We start from the raw sequence: 16,849 nt of genomic DNA, 5'->3' as shown, positions 1-16,849 counted from the left end.
TGCCATCCATTTAAAAGAAGGCGCTGGAATAGATTTTCTGTTGATATGATTTCGCACAAAGGGCTATAAATGGAAACAGGATTAAAGCTTATTATCTAGAATGGCATTAAATACAGTGTTATAGTCTTTTAACGAAGCCCCAAAATTAAAGAAATTTCCTGGAAAATTCTTAAAAGGAATATAGCTGAGTCAAGCTGACCAAGCTCACTTATATTAATGTTAAGGAAGTAAAACAGATGTATGATGCTGCGCGCGCAAGTGGACAGCGGCGTCATCAGCGTTCTCCTCACTGATTGGATAGCGCGCGCACTTGGACAGCGGCTTCGTCAGGGTTCTGCTCACTGATTGGATATCGTCAGTGAATGAGCAGTGAGTAGCACGTCTGACTTTGAAAGCGTCTCATGTGAGTGTCGGTCTGATCTGATCTCAGCCCGAGCTCTGAGCCCTTTAATATCACACAGACTCACTGTAAACGAGGACCTCAGGAGCCACGAGAGCGACCGAACCGCGCAGGTAGGTCACAGTAAGTCGACACGAGGCGGTGTTTGTAGATGTGCTCCAGTGTATTTGTGCAGTGTCATGATGAGTGCACACTCTGCTGTCTTCTCTTCACATCACTCCAGCGTCTCATGTGATGTCACTGACACTGTCTCATTCATCTGTGACCCTGCTTTAAGTCCTAATCTAGTCACTTCCGTTTTCACGCATCATTTGTGTATAGGCTATGTAACTTGCATGCTTTTTTGTGAACGCAGAATTGTAATAATATAAACTTGATATAATCATTTAATAATACAGTCTGCAGTACAACAATATCATGTGTCTGAAAATCCATATGTCTTGTAATTGTCAGGCTGTGCACCACATATGTGTTTTCTTGTCATTGTAGATTTGCTGCCATGTCTGTGAAACGAGAGGATGTCCTGAAAGATGAACATCTGATCAAAGATATAGAGGAGATCGCTAAAGACACTGCACTTCTACACGGGGTGTTGATGCGCACCAAAGAGACCCCAAACTCTCCTGACGTAAGAGCACACATCACTCTTTCAGGTGTCTAGAAGAAACGGCCCATTAACAAGCACTGCGAAGCCCACCAGGAGCAGGTTTTGTTTTGTTTTGGGAAACAAAATATTCCTATATTCCTGTGTAATATTTATCTTGAATATATTACTTAATGTATAATGTGAAATTGTCCTCTAAAATTATAGCAGAAGTTTGACAGAAGTTCGATATAATGTTTATGCACTATGCAAATTATAACCAGTGGCACTGGGGCCAATGTGAATGAAAAACACTTCTCTGTGATTTAAACTAGTTTAAAGTCAGATGAAACAACGCAGACATGAAAAACATGAGTTTTCCCCCCATAACAAATACTATAGAAACAAAATATAATTTTTTTACCACGGTGGTGAGAGGCAGCGCATGGTTTTACCTGTGATTAACAAGTTGACATTTATCAGAAATTGCTAGCACCTTTCACAAATAATTAGAAATAAACCACTAGTAACATATTGACTTAAAAATATAAACAAATTTAATAGAAAGCCAAAAATCTTTTATTCACAGCTTTATTTTACAGCGTACCCTACAGATCTATGACATCTAACCCAAACTCTTGGATAGCCGTTATTCAAAATAAATACAGGCATACATGGTTTCAGATGAGTATTGTGATTGAAACACTAGCAGTCACAGAGATGCAGTTAATACACAGTCATGGCTGGAATTCTGTCTGTCCTGGGGTCATCTATTGTTGCTGGATTATGGAGAGTTAGTTCTGCCCCGCTGAGTCAACACTGGGCTCAAACCCGCGGCTCACAGACTCAAGGGGGGTTTTGGTCGTGTATATACATGTCGAGTAACGTCTGTTTGTTGACAGGTGGTGAGTTATGCACCGTTCACGTTGTTTCCCACGCCGGTGCCCACAGCTCTGTTTCAGCAGGCTCTGGCAGTACAGACACATTTCAACCGCTTGGTGGACCGGGTCAGCCAGAATCACTCCTTCCTAGAGGAAACTCTGGCCAGGTGGGACATGACCGACTCTATTGAATTACAAGTTGAGGACATTAAGTGTCCTATTTCTTATTGCCTTATTTTGTTCATTTTAATATTGAAATGTGCCATTTTTATGTTAAAATCCAGTCTCCTATCCCAGATTCATATGCAGGGATGATAAAAACATTCCTCTAATTGTTTGAGAATCCCACACAGTATGTAACTCTAACACTGCATATGGCATGAGTTTGGGGCGGGGCTATCTGTCTGTCCAACCAATGGGAGATAGTTTGGGAAACGGCTATTCCATCAGTATTTTTGCAGGCCCATCTAGTGGCACCAGAATTACACACTTGACCTTTAATTCAAACTTTAATCATTTTGGTGTGGTCTGATTCTGACGATTTTTTCCTTGCTTCAACAGCACCATCAGAGTTGACAGTTTTACAGCAAGACTTTTCAACATATACAAACAAGTTCAACAGGAACCTCGGCCCCAGGTATGTCGTTTCTTTATTATTTAAAAATGGCACATTACACATTAGGTTGCAACATTTGTCCATGTTCTGTTGGACACTACCGTTCAAATGTTTGTTAAATAAATTCATAGTTTTTTTTTTTTATTCAGCAAGTTAGAATTTGATAAAAAGTGACAGTAAAGACATAATGCTACGAGAGATTTCGATTTATTTCAAATAAATGCTGTTCTTTTAAAGTTTCTATTCACCAAAGAATCCTGAAAAAAATGTCAGTTTCCACTAAAATATGAAGCAGCACAGCTGTTTTCAACACTGATACAGCACATTAGGATGGTTTCTGAGGGGTCATGTGACACAAGTAATGGAGTAATTCAGCTTTGGCATCACAGGACTAAATGTCAATAAAAACAGCTATTTTAAAGTCTATTACACATATAGGAGGACCCTAAACTTTTGATCGGTTTTGTGCATGTACAGTATCTTTTACAGTAGTACAGATGACTCCTATAACTGTGATATTAATGCTATTGTGTAGATAATGAAGATATATTTATTTCTTCCCCAAGTCAATAGTGCTGGGCTTGAATCGCTCAGACTACATGCTGGACCGGAGTCCAGACGGTGGGACGTCTCTAAAGCAGATTGAAATCAACACTATTGCTGCAAGTTTTGGCGGTCTTGCTTCACGGACACCGGATGTCCATCGGTAAGTGTGAGCTACACAGTCAGTTTAAAGCTCCAGACTGCGCTGGTTCATCACTGTATATAAAGGTTAGGGTCAGTGCTGTGACACGCTGTTTCTCGTTCCTGTAAGGCACATTCTGAAGGTGGCAAACCTGCCCGAGGAGTCTCGTAATGTGCTGGACAACAACCCAGCAGCAGGTCTGGCCAGGGGTTTGGCCCAGGCCTGGGAGCTCTATGGATCTGAAAGGTGTGCTAGAAAATGTCTTGTGCTCTGATTTGTGCAAACTGGATTATCAGAAATGATTGAAAGATTAAAAAATGGATTTAGAAAATTAGAGTTGCTGTCACTTTCGTGCTTTATAAATGTTTACTTTGTAATCGAAATGATAAAGTGATCGCTTCTTTGTCTGATGCTTTCCCTTACAGGGCAGTGGTCATGTTTCTGATTGAAGACGTTCAGAGGAATATTTATGACCATCGATATGTAGAGAATGAGCTGTGGAAAAGGTACAGGAAGTAGTAGTAATCAGGATTCAGTGTCACGTTATTTTACATGAACTACTATGTAATTACTACAGGCATGATCAACATGTAATTCTGGGTTACACATTATTTTAAGGTGTCCTTGTTACGATGTAATTATACATAATTACTGAGTAATATTAATTAACTACATGTATTTACTATATGGTTAGGGAGTTAGTTACAGGAATTTTGCATGATTAATTGTTATTATAATTGTAAGTACATGTACAAGGACACCTTAAAATAAAGTGTTACCTAATTCTGTTATTAATCACGCATCCTTATTAGAGCTGTTTGTGAAGCAGAGTATCTTTTTCCACCAAGTGCTGACAGGGACTGAGGTGATGATCTGTTGTACTGTTTATGTGCAGAAATATTCCTGTAATAAGAAGACAGTTTGAAGATGTTTGCAGAACTGGATCCCTAGATGAGAGCAGGAGGCTCTTTGTGTGAGTGCTTATGACTTGCACATTTCCCGTCTGTGTAACACACTAACATTAGCATTGGAGAACAGCAATGTTCAGTCATTAAAACACCGTTACATGACTATTTTTGTCCAACTTCAGAAGTTCCACATAGATTGAAATTTAGTCACGACTGTACACATATGTCAGTAAAGGCATTTTTTTCTTCCATTTTTTCAATGCAACCTGCAGAGATGGTCGTGAGATCGCCATTGTCTACTTCCGTAATGGATACATGCCCCAAAACTACACCTCAGAGAAGGTGAGGACACTTATTTTCTTTTTTGTCCCATAGTAAAAAAAGGTTATTGTCAGAAATGATCAATTTTAGGTGTTTTGTGGGAATGAAACTCATAAGCTGATGCATGTTTCAGAGCTGGGAGGCCCGTCTGATGATGGAGCGCTCTCTGGCTGTCAAGTGTCCCGACATCAGTACCCATCTCGCCGGGACTAAGAAGGTGCAGCAGGAATTGGCCCGGCCAGGGGTTCTGGAGCGCTTCTTCCCTGACGAACCTGAAACAATTGCTCAGATTCGGGCCACCTTCGCTGGACTGTACACCCTGGACATGGTAGAGCAGCAACACTGATAAACTGGGGTGCTGAATCCTGCTTGATCAGATACACCCTACGATTAGATTTAACTCTAGTGAAGCACTTGAACCAAACACTCGAGGTTACACAGGAATCAGCGTAATAAAGGCCTTGTCCACACTAATACGTTTTCATTTGAAAACGCATCTTTTTGTCTCCGTAATGGCCTTCAGTCCACACTGAGTGTGTTTTAATCAAGGAAAACTGATCTTTTTGAAAACGCTCTCCAAAATAGATCAATTTGAAACCGGCGTTGTAGTGTGGACTGTGAAAACGGAGGTTTTTGAAAACGATGATGCAATTTTAGTCATGTGAGACGTTATACCAATAGATATCTGCTTATAATGGTATTTTGCATGTTATGTGCTATGCACTTTCACACTATTGCTACAGATGTGTTACTTTGTACATTCTTCATTTACTAAAGTTACAAAACAATGTGAAAACCGTTAGGTGGGAGAGATGAAAACCTTTGAAGGAAGGGTTGTGCGCAAAGCCCTTATATGGAAATGGTTTGTTGCTCTTATGTAAATTACCGTATTTTTCGGACTATAAGTCGCACCTGAGTATAAGTCGCATCAATCCAAAAATACGACATGATGAGGAAAAAAACATATATAAGTCGCACTGGACTATAAGTTGCATTTATTTAGACCCAAGAACCAAGAGAAAACATTACTGTCTACAGCCATGAGAGGGCGCTCTATGTCTTCAGTGTAGACTACAGGAGCACTGAGCAGCACAGAGCGCACTCAGTTAAAATTCGCCAAATTAATTCATATTAGAGCAAGATTAAGAAGTAATTAATGTGAGTACGCATGTGTTGTAAATAAGGTGAACATTTTAGGTGAAAAATGTTCTTGTTTAAATACCTAGTTTAGTCATGAAACTCTAGATGGTGCAGGCTGATAGATCACTTAACATGCCGTCTGCTAGTAATCGCATCAGTTACTAGTAGGGCACAACACGACTGGCTACAGCTGATTCTGCAGCCAGGGAGGTTACTTGAACCATATTTAAGCAATCTGGTTCAGTTTTCACTCTTAGCTACTCCTGCCTTACACCATCAGAAACCCTCCACCTCCTCCAGCTCCGCCTGTCTAGATCTCCTTTGGGATTTATATACTGTATGCCTATTCATACAGCTGCTGCATATCTTATATGCTCTATGCGACGTGTCTGTATATCTATTGACAGAAGCAATTGTACCATTATGTATTTAGCTAATTATTATTTTATTAGAATTATTTCCATTTTCGTTTTTAATTAGTTTTATTGTATGATCACCTTGGTAGGACACTAAACGTTCAGAAAGGCTGAACTTCATAAGCAGGATTGAGCACCACTGTGAATATTTAACTTTTTTTTTTTTTAACTTTTTTGAAATGGATTTTCAATGGTCAACCTGTCTTTCCACAGGGAGAAGAAGGTGATAAAACCGTAGCAATGGCTATGGCCAAACCTGATCAGTACGTGCTGAAACCTCAGAGGGAGGGAGGTGGTGAGTAGTCCCACGTCGAGTCCTGTGTGGTGTTTACACAAAGACATCACGAACACTTGCTCAAAGATTTCCTACGGTGTGCCACAGGTAACAACATTTACGGCAGTGAGATCTGTGAAGTGCTGGAGAACCTGAAGAACTCCACCGAGAGGACGGCTTACATCCTGATGGACAAGATCCAGCCCGTCCCGGTCCAGAACTACCTGCTCAGGCCCGGAGCTCCTCTGAGACTGAACTCCTGTCTGAGTGAGCTGGGCATATTTGGGGCGTATGTCAGGTGGGATCATTTTTAAAAGTTCCTCTGCTTTTATTTTACAAGCATCTTAAAGTTTCCTATGTTACAGCAAATGACTGCAACTTTTTCACACATAGGAAAGGCAAAGACACGGTGTTGAATGAGTGCGCGGGCCACCTGCTGAGGACCAAGAGCTCAGAGCATGCTGACGGGGGCGTGGCTGCAGGAGTAGCAGTACTGGACAACCCACTGCTGGTGTGAACTACAGCACCACCTACTGGAGCGGAGGACGATGACACACGGCTGACAGCAGGGCAATGGGATTCATTTTTTACCTGGCATCTGTTTTATCAAAGGTTTAGTGTGTTGAGTAATCTATGGGGAACACTTATGACTGAAATGCTCGTTCGTGCACATGTTTTAAACCTCATTCAATCTGTTGAAGTGTGTGAGAAGTAGCCATTGACGTTTTATAAAATCGATTTTTTATTACAGTACGTTTCCTTTTTTCAGCTACTTTAATTGCTAACTGATGATCAGAATATACTTGAATGACTATCATCATGATTCGTGATTATATACATAAATAAGCATCAAATCATCGTATTAGAATGATTTCTGAAGGATCGTGTGACTGAAGTCTGGAGTAATGACTGAATCTAGCGTTACGTCACAGGAATAAATCACGTTAAAATATATTAAAATAGAAAATGTTTTTTTTATATATTAATTGTAATACTGCTATACCATATTACTGTTTTTACTGTATTTTTGATTCAATAAATGCGACACAAACGCAAAACTTGTGAACGTTAGTGTATATTAACACTGGAAACATTGTAATATCAGTGAAATGTAAAAAGATGTTTTACTTGGGGATCATTTTCTAGACCTGCGATAACACGCTTAAAAAAAAAACAACTAAACTGCACAAATAAAGAAGGAATCAAACACCGTTCTGAAATCCATGTTTATTCCAAGCTCCACATTACAGCCACAGAAATCACACTCTCATCACCAACCAACCAAAGTCAACACCAAAAACACCTCCATCCTCTCGTTCATTCACTCAACACGTCACTGTCAACTTCTGAAAAACTATAATGGTTCCAATAAAGCAAGATAGTACAAAGATGATACATGACATGCATCAAATTTCAACCAATGAAAAGAAAAAGAAACGCTCGATAAAGTTACAAGACCTCAACAGTTAAACAAGGCCCAGAAGAGTTGTTCTGAAAAAAGAATCTGTATTGAATAGTGGGATTATTATGATGCTTTTAAAGACGCGGAAACATTCCAAAATGTTACAAAGAAAGAATGTGGAGTTTTTTTTGTTTGTTTTTTACACATTTTCTTGGGTGTTTAGCTTAATATCCTGGCTGAAAAGCAACAGGCAATCAGTGAAGTCAGAATAATGGGGAACAGATAGACAAAGGCTCATACGAACTAACGTAAAATCATCTATCGGAATGTGCAGGGCAGAATGACGCAATGATCCACATAGTAAAGTCCCTCCTGCCTTACAATAGTACATACTCCGTGATGTACACAAAACAATGAAAAGGCATCAATGCAAGCGCCAACTGAACATGAAAACTAAAGAAAAACACTGAGTGGTTCTAACGACTTGATATGAAAGAAAACAAGAGAAAATTGTGTGAGACAGCCGATAAAACGAACTCAGATTGCATGCGATTCATTTAGTAGATTTTACATTCGTTGATGCTTCTTTTTCCCCTGTTTCCCCAAAATATACAATGAATATATATACACGTTATATTCACTACAGTGAATTTTAAAAACGTATAGGCATCCTCGTATGGATTTAATATCATATCAAAGCCATGAAATTGATGAAGGTATTTAAAGCGACACTGTCTGACCACCTGATGCCTAAAATCCAAATCTTCCCTCGACTCAGTTCCTATGAAGGCAAACACAATGTTGAACATAGGAAACCATCTTTATTTGAAATCAAGACAGTGACGTTCCCTAGAAACCAGCCTGGATGATAGTCACCTGCAGTCACATGACCCATGTCACGCACTGCGAGGCCCAAATCAACATGCCGCCGCAAAGTACCGCCTCGTAAGCTTATAGTAGCAGGGTCAGAGGATTGACCCCATCCCTGACCCGAAGAGAGAATCACGGCGGTCGGTCGACAGACAACCATTAAGCATTTGCTTTTTAAAAACTTCAAATTCTGCGTAAAAAAAAGGTACATAAAAATATACGTTTTTGTGCAGTACAAGTTAGTGCAATTGTATTCTTTCCCTCTTGTTCTTCTCATTGGCACTTAGTGAAAGTTATGATCATGAGAGGGACGCTCTTTCCTTTCTGACCTCTGGGAAAGAGGAGACAAAGCTGCTCTAAGCTGTGATTGGACAATATATATTGATAAACTCGTTCATTTGGCAATTACGAACCTGCTTGATTGTTTCTTTGATTTCCATCATTAATGGTTAAACTGCTACACTTTATTATTTATTAAATGTTTTTGAGAGCTACATTTTGATTGCCAGTTTTGGTCATGATTTAACCATGATTTAATTCCTATACTGCCTGGAAGGTCAAATATAATGTCAAAAATGTATTTGGGTCGGAATTAGAGTTTCTTTTATGAGTTTTTATGATAAACGTAAAACATAAAAATGCATCTTGGAACCTAAAGGGATAGTTCTCATCATTCCTCATGTTGTTCCATGATTATTACTTTTCTTCTTTTTCTTTCTTTGTGGAACATTTTTGAAAAATGTCTCACTATCTTTGGCATTTTTGTGCACACAATGAAAGCCAATGGGGTCCAATGTTGTTTGTGACCGCATCTAACTTCAATTGTATAGACAAAAATACAATTATAAATAAAAAAATTATATTTTTCCATGTTAAATGCAAGTCAAACAGACTTGAAATGACATGAGGGTGAGGAAATGACGACAATGTTTATTTTGGGGTGAACTGTCCCTTTAAGATTCAGATCACATTCAAATGTCCAATGACTGTCAGTGTTTTATTAGTTCAAAATATCTTTTGTAATATGTTTTTGTTATTCAAGCATTCTTAAATCAAGATACATTTACTCTGATATAATATCCACTTTTCTGAAAACATATCCAAAAGTAAGTGAGTTTATGCTTAAAACGAGAAAAAGAATCTAAGAAAAATGAACTTTTGTTTTAAGCATGAAATCACTAAATTCCGATACTTTTTTTTCTTCGTAAAACAAGTCATTTTCTTTCTCACGCATATGCATCCTGATTGAAGAATGTTTTAGATATTTGTATACAAGACAAATCATATTTCATATTTTGCAGTGTAAGAACTGCTTGGCTTATATCGAGTTTACATGAAGACATCACATGATCACCTCGATATGAAAAGAAAGCAGAGTGGACGACATCTACACGTTATCAGCGCAAACGTTTCCTTTACGTGAATAATATCCACATGCTGAATGAGATGGAAATCATTCCTTAAGGAGCATAATGCGGCTTGAATTGGCCGTGTTATGCATGAAGGCGTGTTTGTGTGGAAAACACTTGATTTATGGATCACATTAGACTGGGATGTCTTCCCTGGACAGCAGATTGTCTGTAAAATCGGTTAAAGTGCCTGCCATTGAATTAATACTGTGGACTGACAGGAATAAACCTCATAGCTTATGAAGAGGCAGTTGATCTGTGAGGGACAGGATAGTTTGGGTGTGTTAGCGCCGAGAGAAGCCAGTTTACATTCACTGCACTACAACTACTCGCGCTGAAGTACACTAAAGGCTCTCTCCGAAAGGCTCATTCTCGTTTAGAGGTATTACTTTAGCAATGTGTGTTGAAACAGTTCTTGACTATTTGCTAAAACGCTCAACCCGCCGATTGTGATGCAGCGCTAAACTGAACTCTTGCTTGATCAAAATAGAAATGGCCGTTAAAAAGTGCTTGTAGGCAAAATGAAGCGGTATGTCCAGAAACAGTCTGATTTTGAACAAAGCTTAAATGATAAATGAAACCAATTTGAGTTGCTCGCTAAGTGCAACCCGGTTTAAGAGGGTTAACGGTTTGGAATACTCAATAATAACCATCGAAAGTATTTTAGGGAGTTTTTCTCCACAAACAGTAAAAACTGTTATGTATAAAGTCTGCCACACTAAAAATCATGGAAAATTGTTAGCTGTAGAAAAAAAAATCGGCTTTGAATTGTTTCTGGATTATGGAAGAAAACAAATATTTTTGCCTTAATATGCAATGCAGCAAAAGCTTTTTTCTAAAATCTTTTTTTTGCTTTTTATCAATTTTTTTTTTCTGAATGAAAGTCTCAGTGTTCCACCATGGAAGCGGTAGGATAAGAGCACCCCTGGTGGCCTGGAGGAATCAGTGACATTAAAAAGGCCACACGCTTCAGACGGACACATCTCAGCTCGTGAAGTTCGCTCTGAGAGTGTGCAGGAGACACCGGCGCTCAGTCCATGGGACAGCCGCAATAAAAGAGCACGTTTTATAGTGGGGTGAGGGATAACGCTCAGTCAGTGAAGCGCTGGCAGGCCTTCTTCCAGCGGCACGCTGTGCACCACAGGTCCCTCTTCTCCATGCCATACACCTTTCGGCACTTCTTGGCTTCGCCACGCGGTTTCCTGGGAATGCATTTCACATAGTTTCCATTTCAGCTGTGATGCAAGGCTATAAAAACACGTTAAACCAAAAGCATGTGGACAGCTCACCTGGTTCCAGTAGTGGGTTTGGCGTTGGAGGTGGTGTTGGCGTGTGTTTTGCTGACAGTGGTGTGGTTAACAGGCTGTCTCTTCTCACCGATGCTAACAGTGCGGATCTGAGTCATCGGGCCCTGCAAAAGCACTTTATGTTAAAGGTGATCTAACAAAAAAACTCAACCATTACTTTAACACAAAAGTTAAGACATATCTCATTTAACACTCTGATTTCTAAGTGATACATTATCATGGCTACTTTCCAAGGCAAAGTAATAGTAACAGTTACGCTTTCTTAGCAAACAGCGCCAATTACTGGTGTATAACAGCACTTGATCACAGTCTAATCTAGTTCATAATAAACTGTGTTTTATATGACAGGCACTCTGCAGTTCCTTTGTTTGGAAGCTACTTTCATTGTTTTGCAGAAGCATCTGAGACAGGAAACCAAAAGTCATGCGAGCGCAACTTCTGAAAGACCCCAGGAGACAGAGAAAGACAAACAAGACTCAACCGGGTTCACAGGATCACTGCCCTTTCAGCATTTAGTGAGTCCAGGCTTTTACAATGTGACACACGCTGTCGAATACGTCTCTGAGAGGAAGAAAACAAGAAAGAAAGAGGTAGCCATCTCACCGGTAGAGCTTTATAAATGACAGGGGGCGACTGCCAGGATACACTGATCCTATCCTCACTGTGAGGCGGATCAAAGGGCATGCTGGGAATGCTGACAGGGGTTGTAGCCTGAAAAACACAGTGTGTGTAAGACGCGGTGTTAGCAAAGCCAGCAGAGAGAGCCAAGAAGAGCTGCCCCAAAGACTCAATCAGCACAAGCCAGTGACATTAGAAATGGTTAAAAACAGACTGTCTGAGCAGCAGAGAGCAGATACGGCTCCTGAAATCATGGCCTTCGCTGACCTCTTCACACAGACACATAAATACTTCGACTAAACCGACTCCAGCTACTACAGAGACACATCTGATACTCAACAGATCCCTCAGTCTGGTGCACTAGCAAAGGTCAGATACACACATCTCTGGCCGTTTGGAAGATTTCAGGAAGGTCATTCATTCCAACTCCAAATGTGGTCAAACTGCAAATCCCTGCTCTTCGGTAAAGTATCGAAACATCAAGTGCACTTCAAGATCTTCCAAGATATTTTTTCCCAAGATATTTTCATTTTGCAAAAATGTATATTTGCATAAAGTTTTCTGGCAATTAGTTTCTTGTTTTAAACATAAATCCAACAAGATTCAATGAGGTTTATGTGAAAGTCAAATAATCACACCAAAATAATAATAATCATTATTTTTAATATATATATATATATATATATATATATATTAGGGGTGTAACGATACGCGTATTCGTATTGAACCGTTCGGTACGACGCTTTCGGTTCGGTACGCGGTACGCATTATGTATACCGAACGGTTCGTTGGAGTAATTAATTATATTTGAAAAAAAAAAAAAAAAAGAGAGAGATAGAAATATAATGATATGCGTTCAACAAGGTAGCCCAATAACCCAAACAACGTAACAGGCAACGCCCCTGACACTCCCGAAGAAGAAAAAAACACCATCTTATATGTTTATGTTAGGCTACTCAGCAGGCGCTCGCTCACTCAGTACGCGCTGAAGGCTCGTTGCAAAATAGCCAATGCGTTTAACAGACTAGAAATGAGAAGATCCTCCAATAACCAACAGGTCTGGTGTTTGGGTGCACTTTGGATTCCCTTTAAGCTATAATGGTGATGGCAAGAGAGTGGTGGATAAAAAAACAACGGTATGTCGCATCTGCAACATGACAGGGTACACCAGCGGGTTCACATATCGCTCCTAAAAACGCGTGGAAAACGCTAAGCACGTCTTTCTCCTCCTTTCCAAAGCGCTCGGGCAGAAGCGCTCATGAGGCGTCTGTCTTTGCTAAGCAACAATGACGTGCTCTCTCCATGAGACGCGGAAATTTCAGCGAAGGATAAATGGATTTGCAGCTCTAAAAATCGCTTGCAGTAGCTCTGCTACTAAATTTATTTCAAAATTGCAATCCATATACAACTACGATCAGCTGTTCCTTCATCTTGGCTGAGCTCTCAACCTTGTTACGGGAAAGGATGAAGCTGATTGGTTGGTTCTTGTCACATGACCCGCGGTGCGCTTGCGGCATTCTGAAAAGTTGAGATGTTTTTAAATTTTGCTGTATCTAAAACGTATCGAACCGAACCGAACCGAACCGTGACATCAGTGTATCGTATCGAACCGAACCGTGAATTTTGTGAACCGTTACACCCCTAATATATATAGATATAGATAGATATAGATATGTGTGTAATATATATAAGACATTATAGTTTTAAGAATGACATTTTTTGTTGCATAAAGAATTATTATTAATTTTTATTTTATTAGTAACAATTAAGCACATCCTACATTTTTCATTACTGTATTGCTACTAATTACATATTATTTAATAAATAGTAACATATTTATACATCATGGTAGTATTTGTTCATGCTTTAGTATACTTATGATAGTATTTTTCTTTAATTGAAATTTAAATTTTTATCTTTAATTTTACTTCTTTAATGAAAAAATCACTCCATTATTTGTTCCGTACCACAGAAAAATGAATTTATTACATTAGTTTAGAACGAGAATTGCCGTTAAAAAGACATTCTTAAACACATATGAAGATATTTTGAATACTCTCTTATCATTTTGTCCATTCATGGCAAGTCCATACAACCACAATTTGCATGCTAATATATATATATATATATATATATATATATATATATATATATATATATATAAATGAAATCCATTCATTATACACAGTGATCATGGGTTAAACCACTTGAATCATATGGATAAGATTTCATTGCATTGTTAAAATTATGGTTGCGTATGAATGATTTAATAAATGATGAGACTTATTTATCTTCCAAAGAAGAGGTGGGTTTGGAAAGACACAAAGGTGAGTCAATAATAATTTTCAGGTACACTATCCCTTTAAGACATTATGCTAATGAGAAAGTAGGGGGAACTGCAATAAATTGTCATGAAAATAATGTAATATTGGCAAAATGGTCTTCAAATTTGGATTTCTCCATACAAAATATAATAGCTTATTTCTTTTGATCTTGCTTTCTGTCGCCCTCATTTTGTTCCAAACCGGTACGAGCTTCTTTCTTCTGCTGAACACACACACACACACACACAAGAGATATTTTGAAGAAATGTTGGTAACCAAACAGTCATAGAATGACCTTCATGAATAAATTCATACAGGTTTGCAAACACAACTTAAGTGAACCCTGTCCCTTTAAATCTCTCTGTTGACTCTGATGGAGAGAGATTTGAGTCGCATTAATAACTAAAACAGAGCCTTGCGTGGGAGATTTAAAAGAATATGATGTTTCCAAAGTAAAAACACACACCCACACACACACACTGATAAACGTGTCCATGAAGACTTGATCACTACACCTCAAGCCCATAATATGATACACTGTCTGCACACAGACGCAGACACAGACAGCCGAAACAGAAGCTGTGTTACCTGGTAAGCGTGGTCAGTGCGGATATGGCACAGAGCCGAAGGTGCTGATTGGCTGAGGGGGGTGTGGATCATACGGGCGGGCTCAGATCGAGACGCATCACAGGTCAAGACGGGGAAGACGGGGGCCGGGCCGGACGTAGTAGGAGAGGTGGGCGTGAGGTTGGACAGCCCCTCCGAAAGCGTGTCCATGTTCACCTCGATCTCAGAGTAGTAGAAGTCCTCCTCGCCATCGCTGTAGTCCGAATCTCCATTTCGCCTGAAAACACACCACACTGAAAGTCAGGCCGGTTTGGATGTGTGTGCACGTCCACAGGCGGCCAGCAGGGGCCAGCAGCGCCAACACATTCACACTGGATTGAGTTTATATGGGAAGGTCAGGTAGCAACAAGAGGCTATAAAAACACTCTTACTACTTCCATCAGAATGTGGTTCCCCTTTACCTCCTGTTATGGTGCTCAGAAAGGGAAGCGCTCACTGAGCCGCCCCGTCTTTAGAGAGCGACAGACAATCTGGGCCCCTCAGATTCATCTCCAGTCCAAAAGCAATGAGTGGTACTTTCATATGTCTCTCTCATTTCTGTGTAGAAGACTTGTAAACATTCAAACTGCAGACCGAATGTGTGAGGTGTGTGTGATCAGGGCTCACCCCAGGTGCACGGTGCGGATGTGGCGCTGGATCCCTGAGGAAGTGCTGAGGACTTTTTCACAGTTCTTCCACAGACACTTAAACATCACCTTCATGGAGTTCTGGAACAAACACACACACACACAAACACATCTCATAAAGGAGGTTTGAGTGACTCCGAAGCTGCTGAAGAACAGTGCTCAGGGTTTGGTCGTGTGACGCCGTCCTTGGACCGCGAAGGCACCCAAATATAAATCAATCCGAGGATTTCACAGTGACAGTCCTGTAAGATTGACATTTTTGAGTCAACAGGTCAATATTCCATCTTACATTTGTTCAAGTATCAAACAGACCACACGTGCAAGGCTCCAGATGCCAAACTTTTAGGGCTGAATTAATTGAAATTTAATTTGAAGAGAAACAGAATGCATGAAACAAATACTAAATATGTGTGCTATGACTATTATAGCCACTTTAAAGAGAATAATAATTAGTAAGTGCACCATTAAGTGTTCAGAATAAATATCTGAGATATTTTGTAGCAGTGTTATTTTAGTGTAATTTATAGTACACTTATATTATGTATTAATACTTTTGAATACGCATTCATTTGGCATTTTGGCATGTGCTTTTGTCATTTTTATTCAGTTTTTATAGTTCTATTTAGCATTAATTTATATTTCATGTCAATTTCAGTAATTAATATAGTCCTGCTTTACTGGTATAAATATAAATTAATTAAAAAATTAACTATGAGAGAATAATAATTGGCAAGAGCATCTTTAAGTGTTTACAATATTTTGTAGCAACGTTATTAGTATTTATTATATTCTGAACAAGCATTTGTTTTTGAATTTTACTTAACACCTTAGTCATTTTGTTGTGTGCTTTTGTCATTTTTATTTGTTTTATTCTATTCTGATCTCTTTTTTTCAGTTTCAGTCTTAGTTATCGAAGTACTAAAGCTAAAACTTTATTTCAGTTAGTCGTCAAGACAAATTTTCACATTTGCCTTAAAGTTGATTTCATATGTATATTTTATTTTTTTAAGCTTTATTAAAAAAAAGAAAAAGAAAAAAAAAAGCTTTATTAAAAAAAAATGCAATTAAGAGTAACAACACTATTTTGTAGGGAAAGGAATCCCTCAAAGAGCCGTATATAATGCACAAGGACGTGAGAGATCGAATCAAGTCGTGTGGTATGAAGAGTAAGTACAGGACAGAAAGAGATCTGCTCTGATAGCAGTCAAGGCCATCCGTGATCAGCAGTGATTCAGAGGCCTGATTGCATAAGTCCCACCAGCACAGAGGCTTCAAAACAACAGTGACACTGCCAGGTGACGTGTGTGTGTGTGTGTGTGTGTGTGTGGGCGATTCACACCTCCTGTGCTCTTCTGTCACTTTCCCCGCTTGCTCTAAACCTCATCTGTGTTTATCTGACATCCCTGATTCCTGCCTTTCAACAGGCCGTTCAAACAATGAAT

General features: G+C 39.3%; 2 protein-coding genes across 3 annotated transcripts in view; one reads left to right on the top strand and one right to left on the bottom strand.

The window, feature by feature from the left end:
* The first annotated feature begins 343 nt into the window (after positions 1 to 343).
* Positions 344 to 6,974, top strand: gss (glutathione synthetase). Its single transcript, XM_052540361.1, has 13 exons — positions 344 to 513; positions 890 to 1,028; positions 1,886 to 2,031; positions 2,426 to 2,501; positions 3,047 to 3,186; positions 3,295 to 3,411; positions 3,591 to 3,671; positions 4,061 to 4,138; positions 4,346 to 4,415; positions 4,528 to 4,722; positions 6,164 to 6,245; positions 6,333 to 6,522; positions 6,618 to 6,974. The coding sequence occupies exons 2-13, from the start codon at positions 900 to 902 to the stop codon at positions 6,739 to 6,741; spliced, it is 1,428 nt and encodes a 475-aa protein (XP_052396321.1). The 5' UTR covers positions 344 to 513; positions 890 to 899; the 3' UTR covers positions 6,742 to 6,974.
* Positions 6,975 to 7,436: 462 nt separating this feature from the next.
* The window catches only part of LOC127944443 (zinc finger protein 704-like), a 54,997-nt gene continuing 45,584 nt past the window's right edge, over positions 7,437 to 16,849 (bottom strand). The window contains exons 5-9 of one of the 2 annotated variants that reach the window (XM_052540358.1): positions 15,388 to 15,488; positions 14,743 to 14,998; positions 11,816 to 11,923; positions 11,195 to 11,316; positions 7,437 to 11,107 (exon numbers count right to left, since the gene is read on the bottom strand). In XM_052540358.1, the coding sequence (XP_052396318.1) occupies positions 10,996 to 11,107; positions 11,195 to 11,316; positions 11,816 to 11,923; positions 14,743 to 14,998; positions 15,388 to 15,488 (699 nt within the window). In that variant the 3' untranslated portion in view covers positions 7,437 to 10,995. The remainder of the gene's footprint in view (positions 11,108 to 11,194; positions 11,317 to 11,815; positions 11,924 to 14,742; positions 14,999 to 15,387; positions 15,489 to 16,849) is intronic. The other variant, XM_052540360.1, reaches the window with a different exon arrangement.

The sequence above is a fragment of the Carassius gibelio genome, chromosome A23 (assembly GCF_023724105.1).
Source record: "Carassius gibelio isolate Cgi1373 ecotype wild population from Czech Republic chromosome A23, carGib1.2-hapl.c, whole genome shotgun sequence".
NCBI lineage: Eukaryota > Metazoa > Chordata > Actinopteri > Cypriniformes > Cyprinidae > Carassius > Carassius gibelio.
The sequence above is the reverse complement of the archived record's forward strand: the minus strand, read 5'-3'. Positions and strand labels throughout refer to the sequence as shown.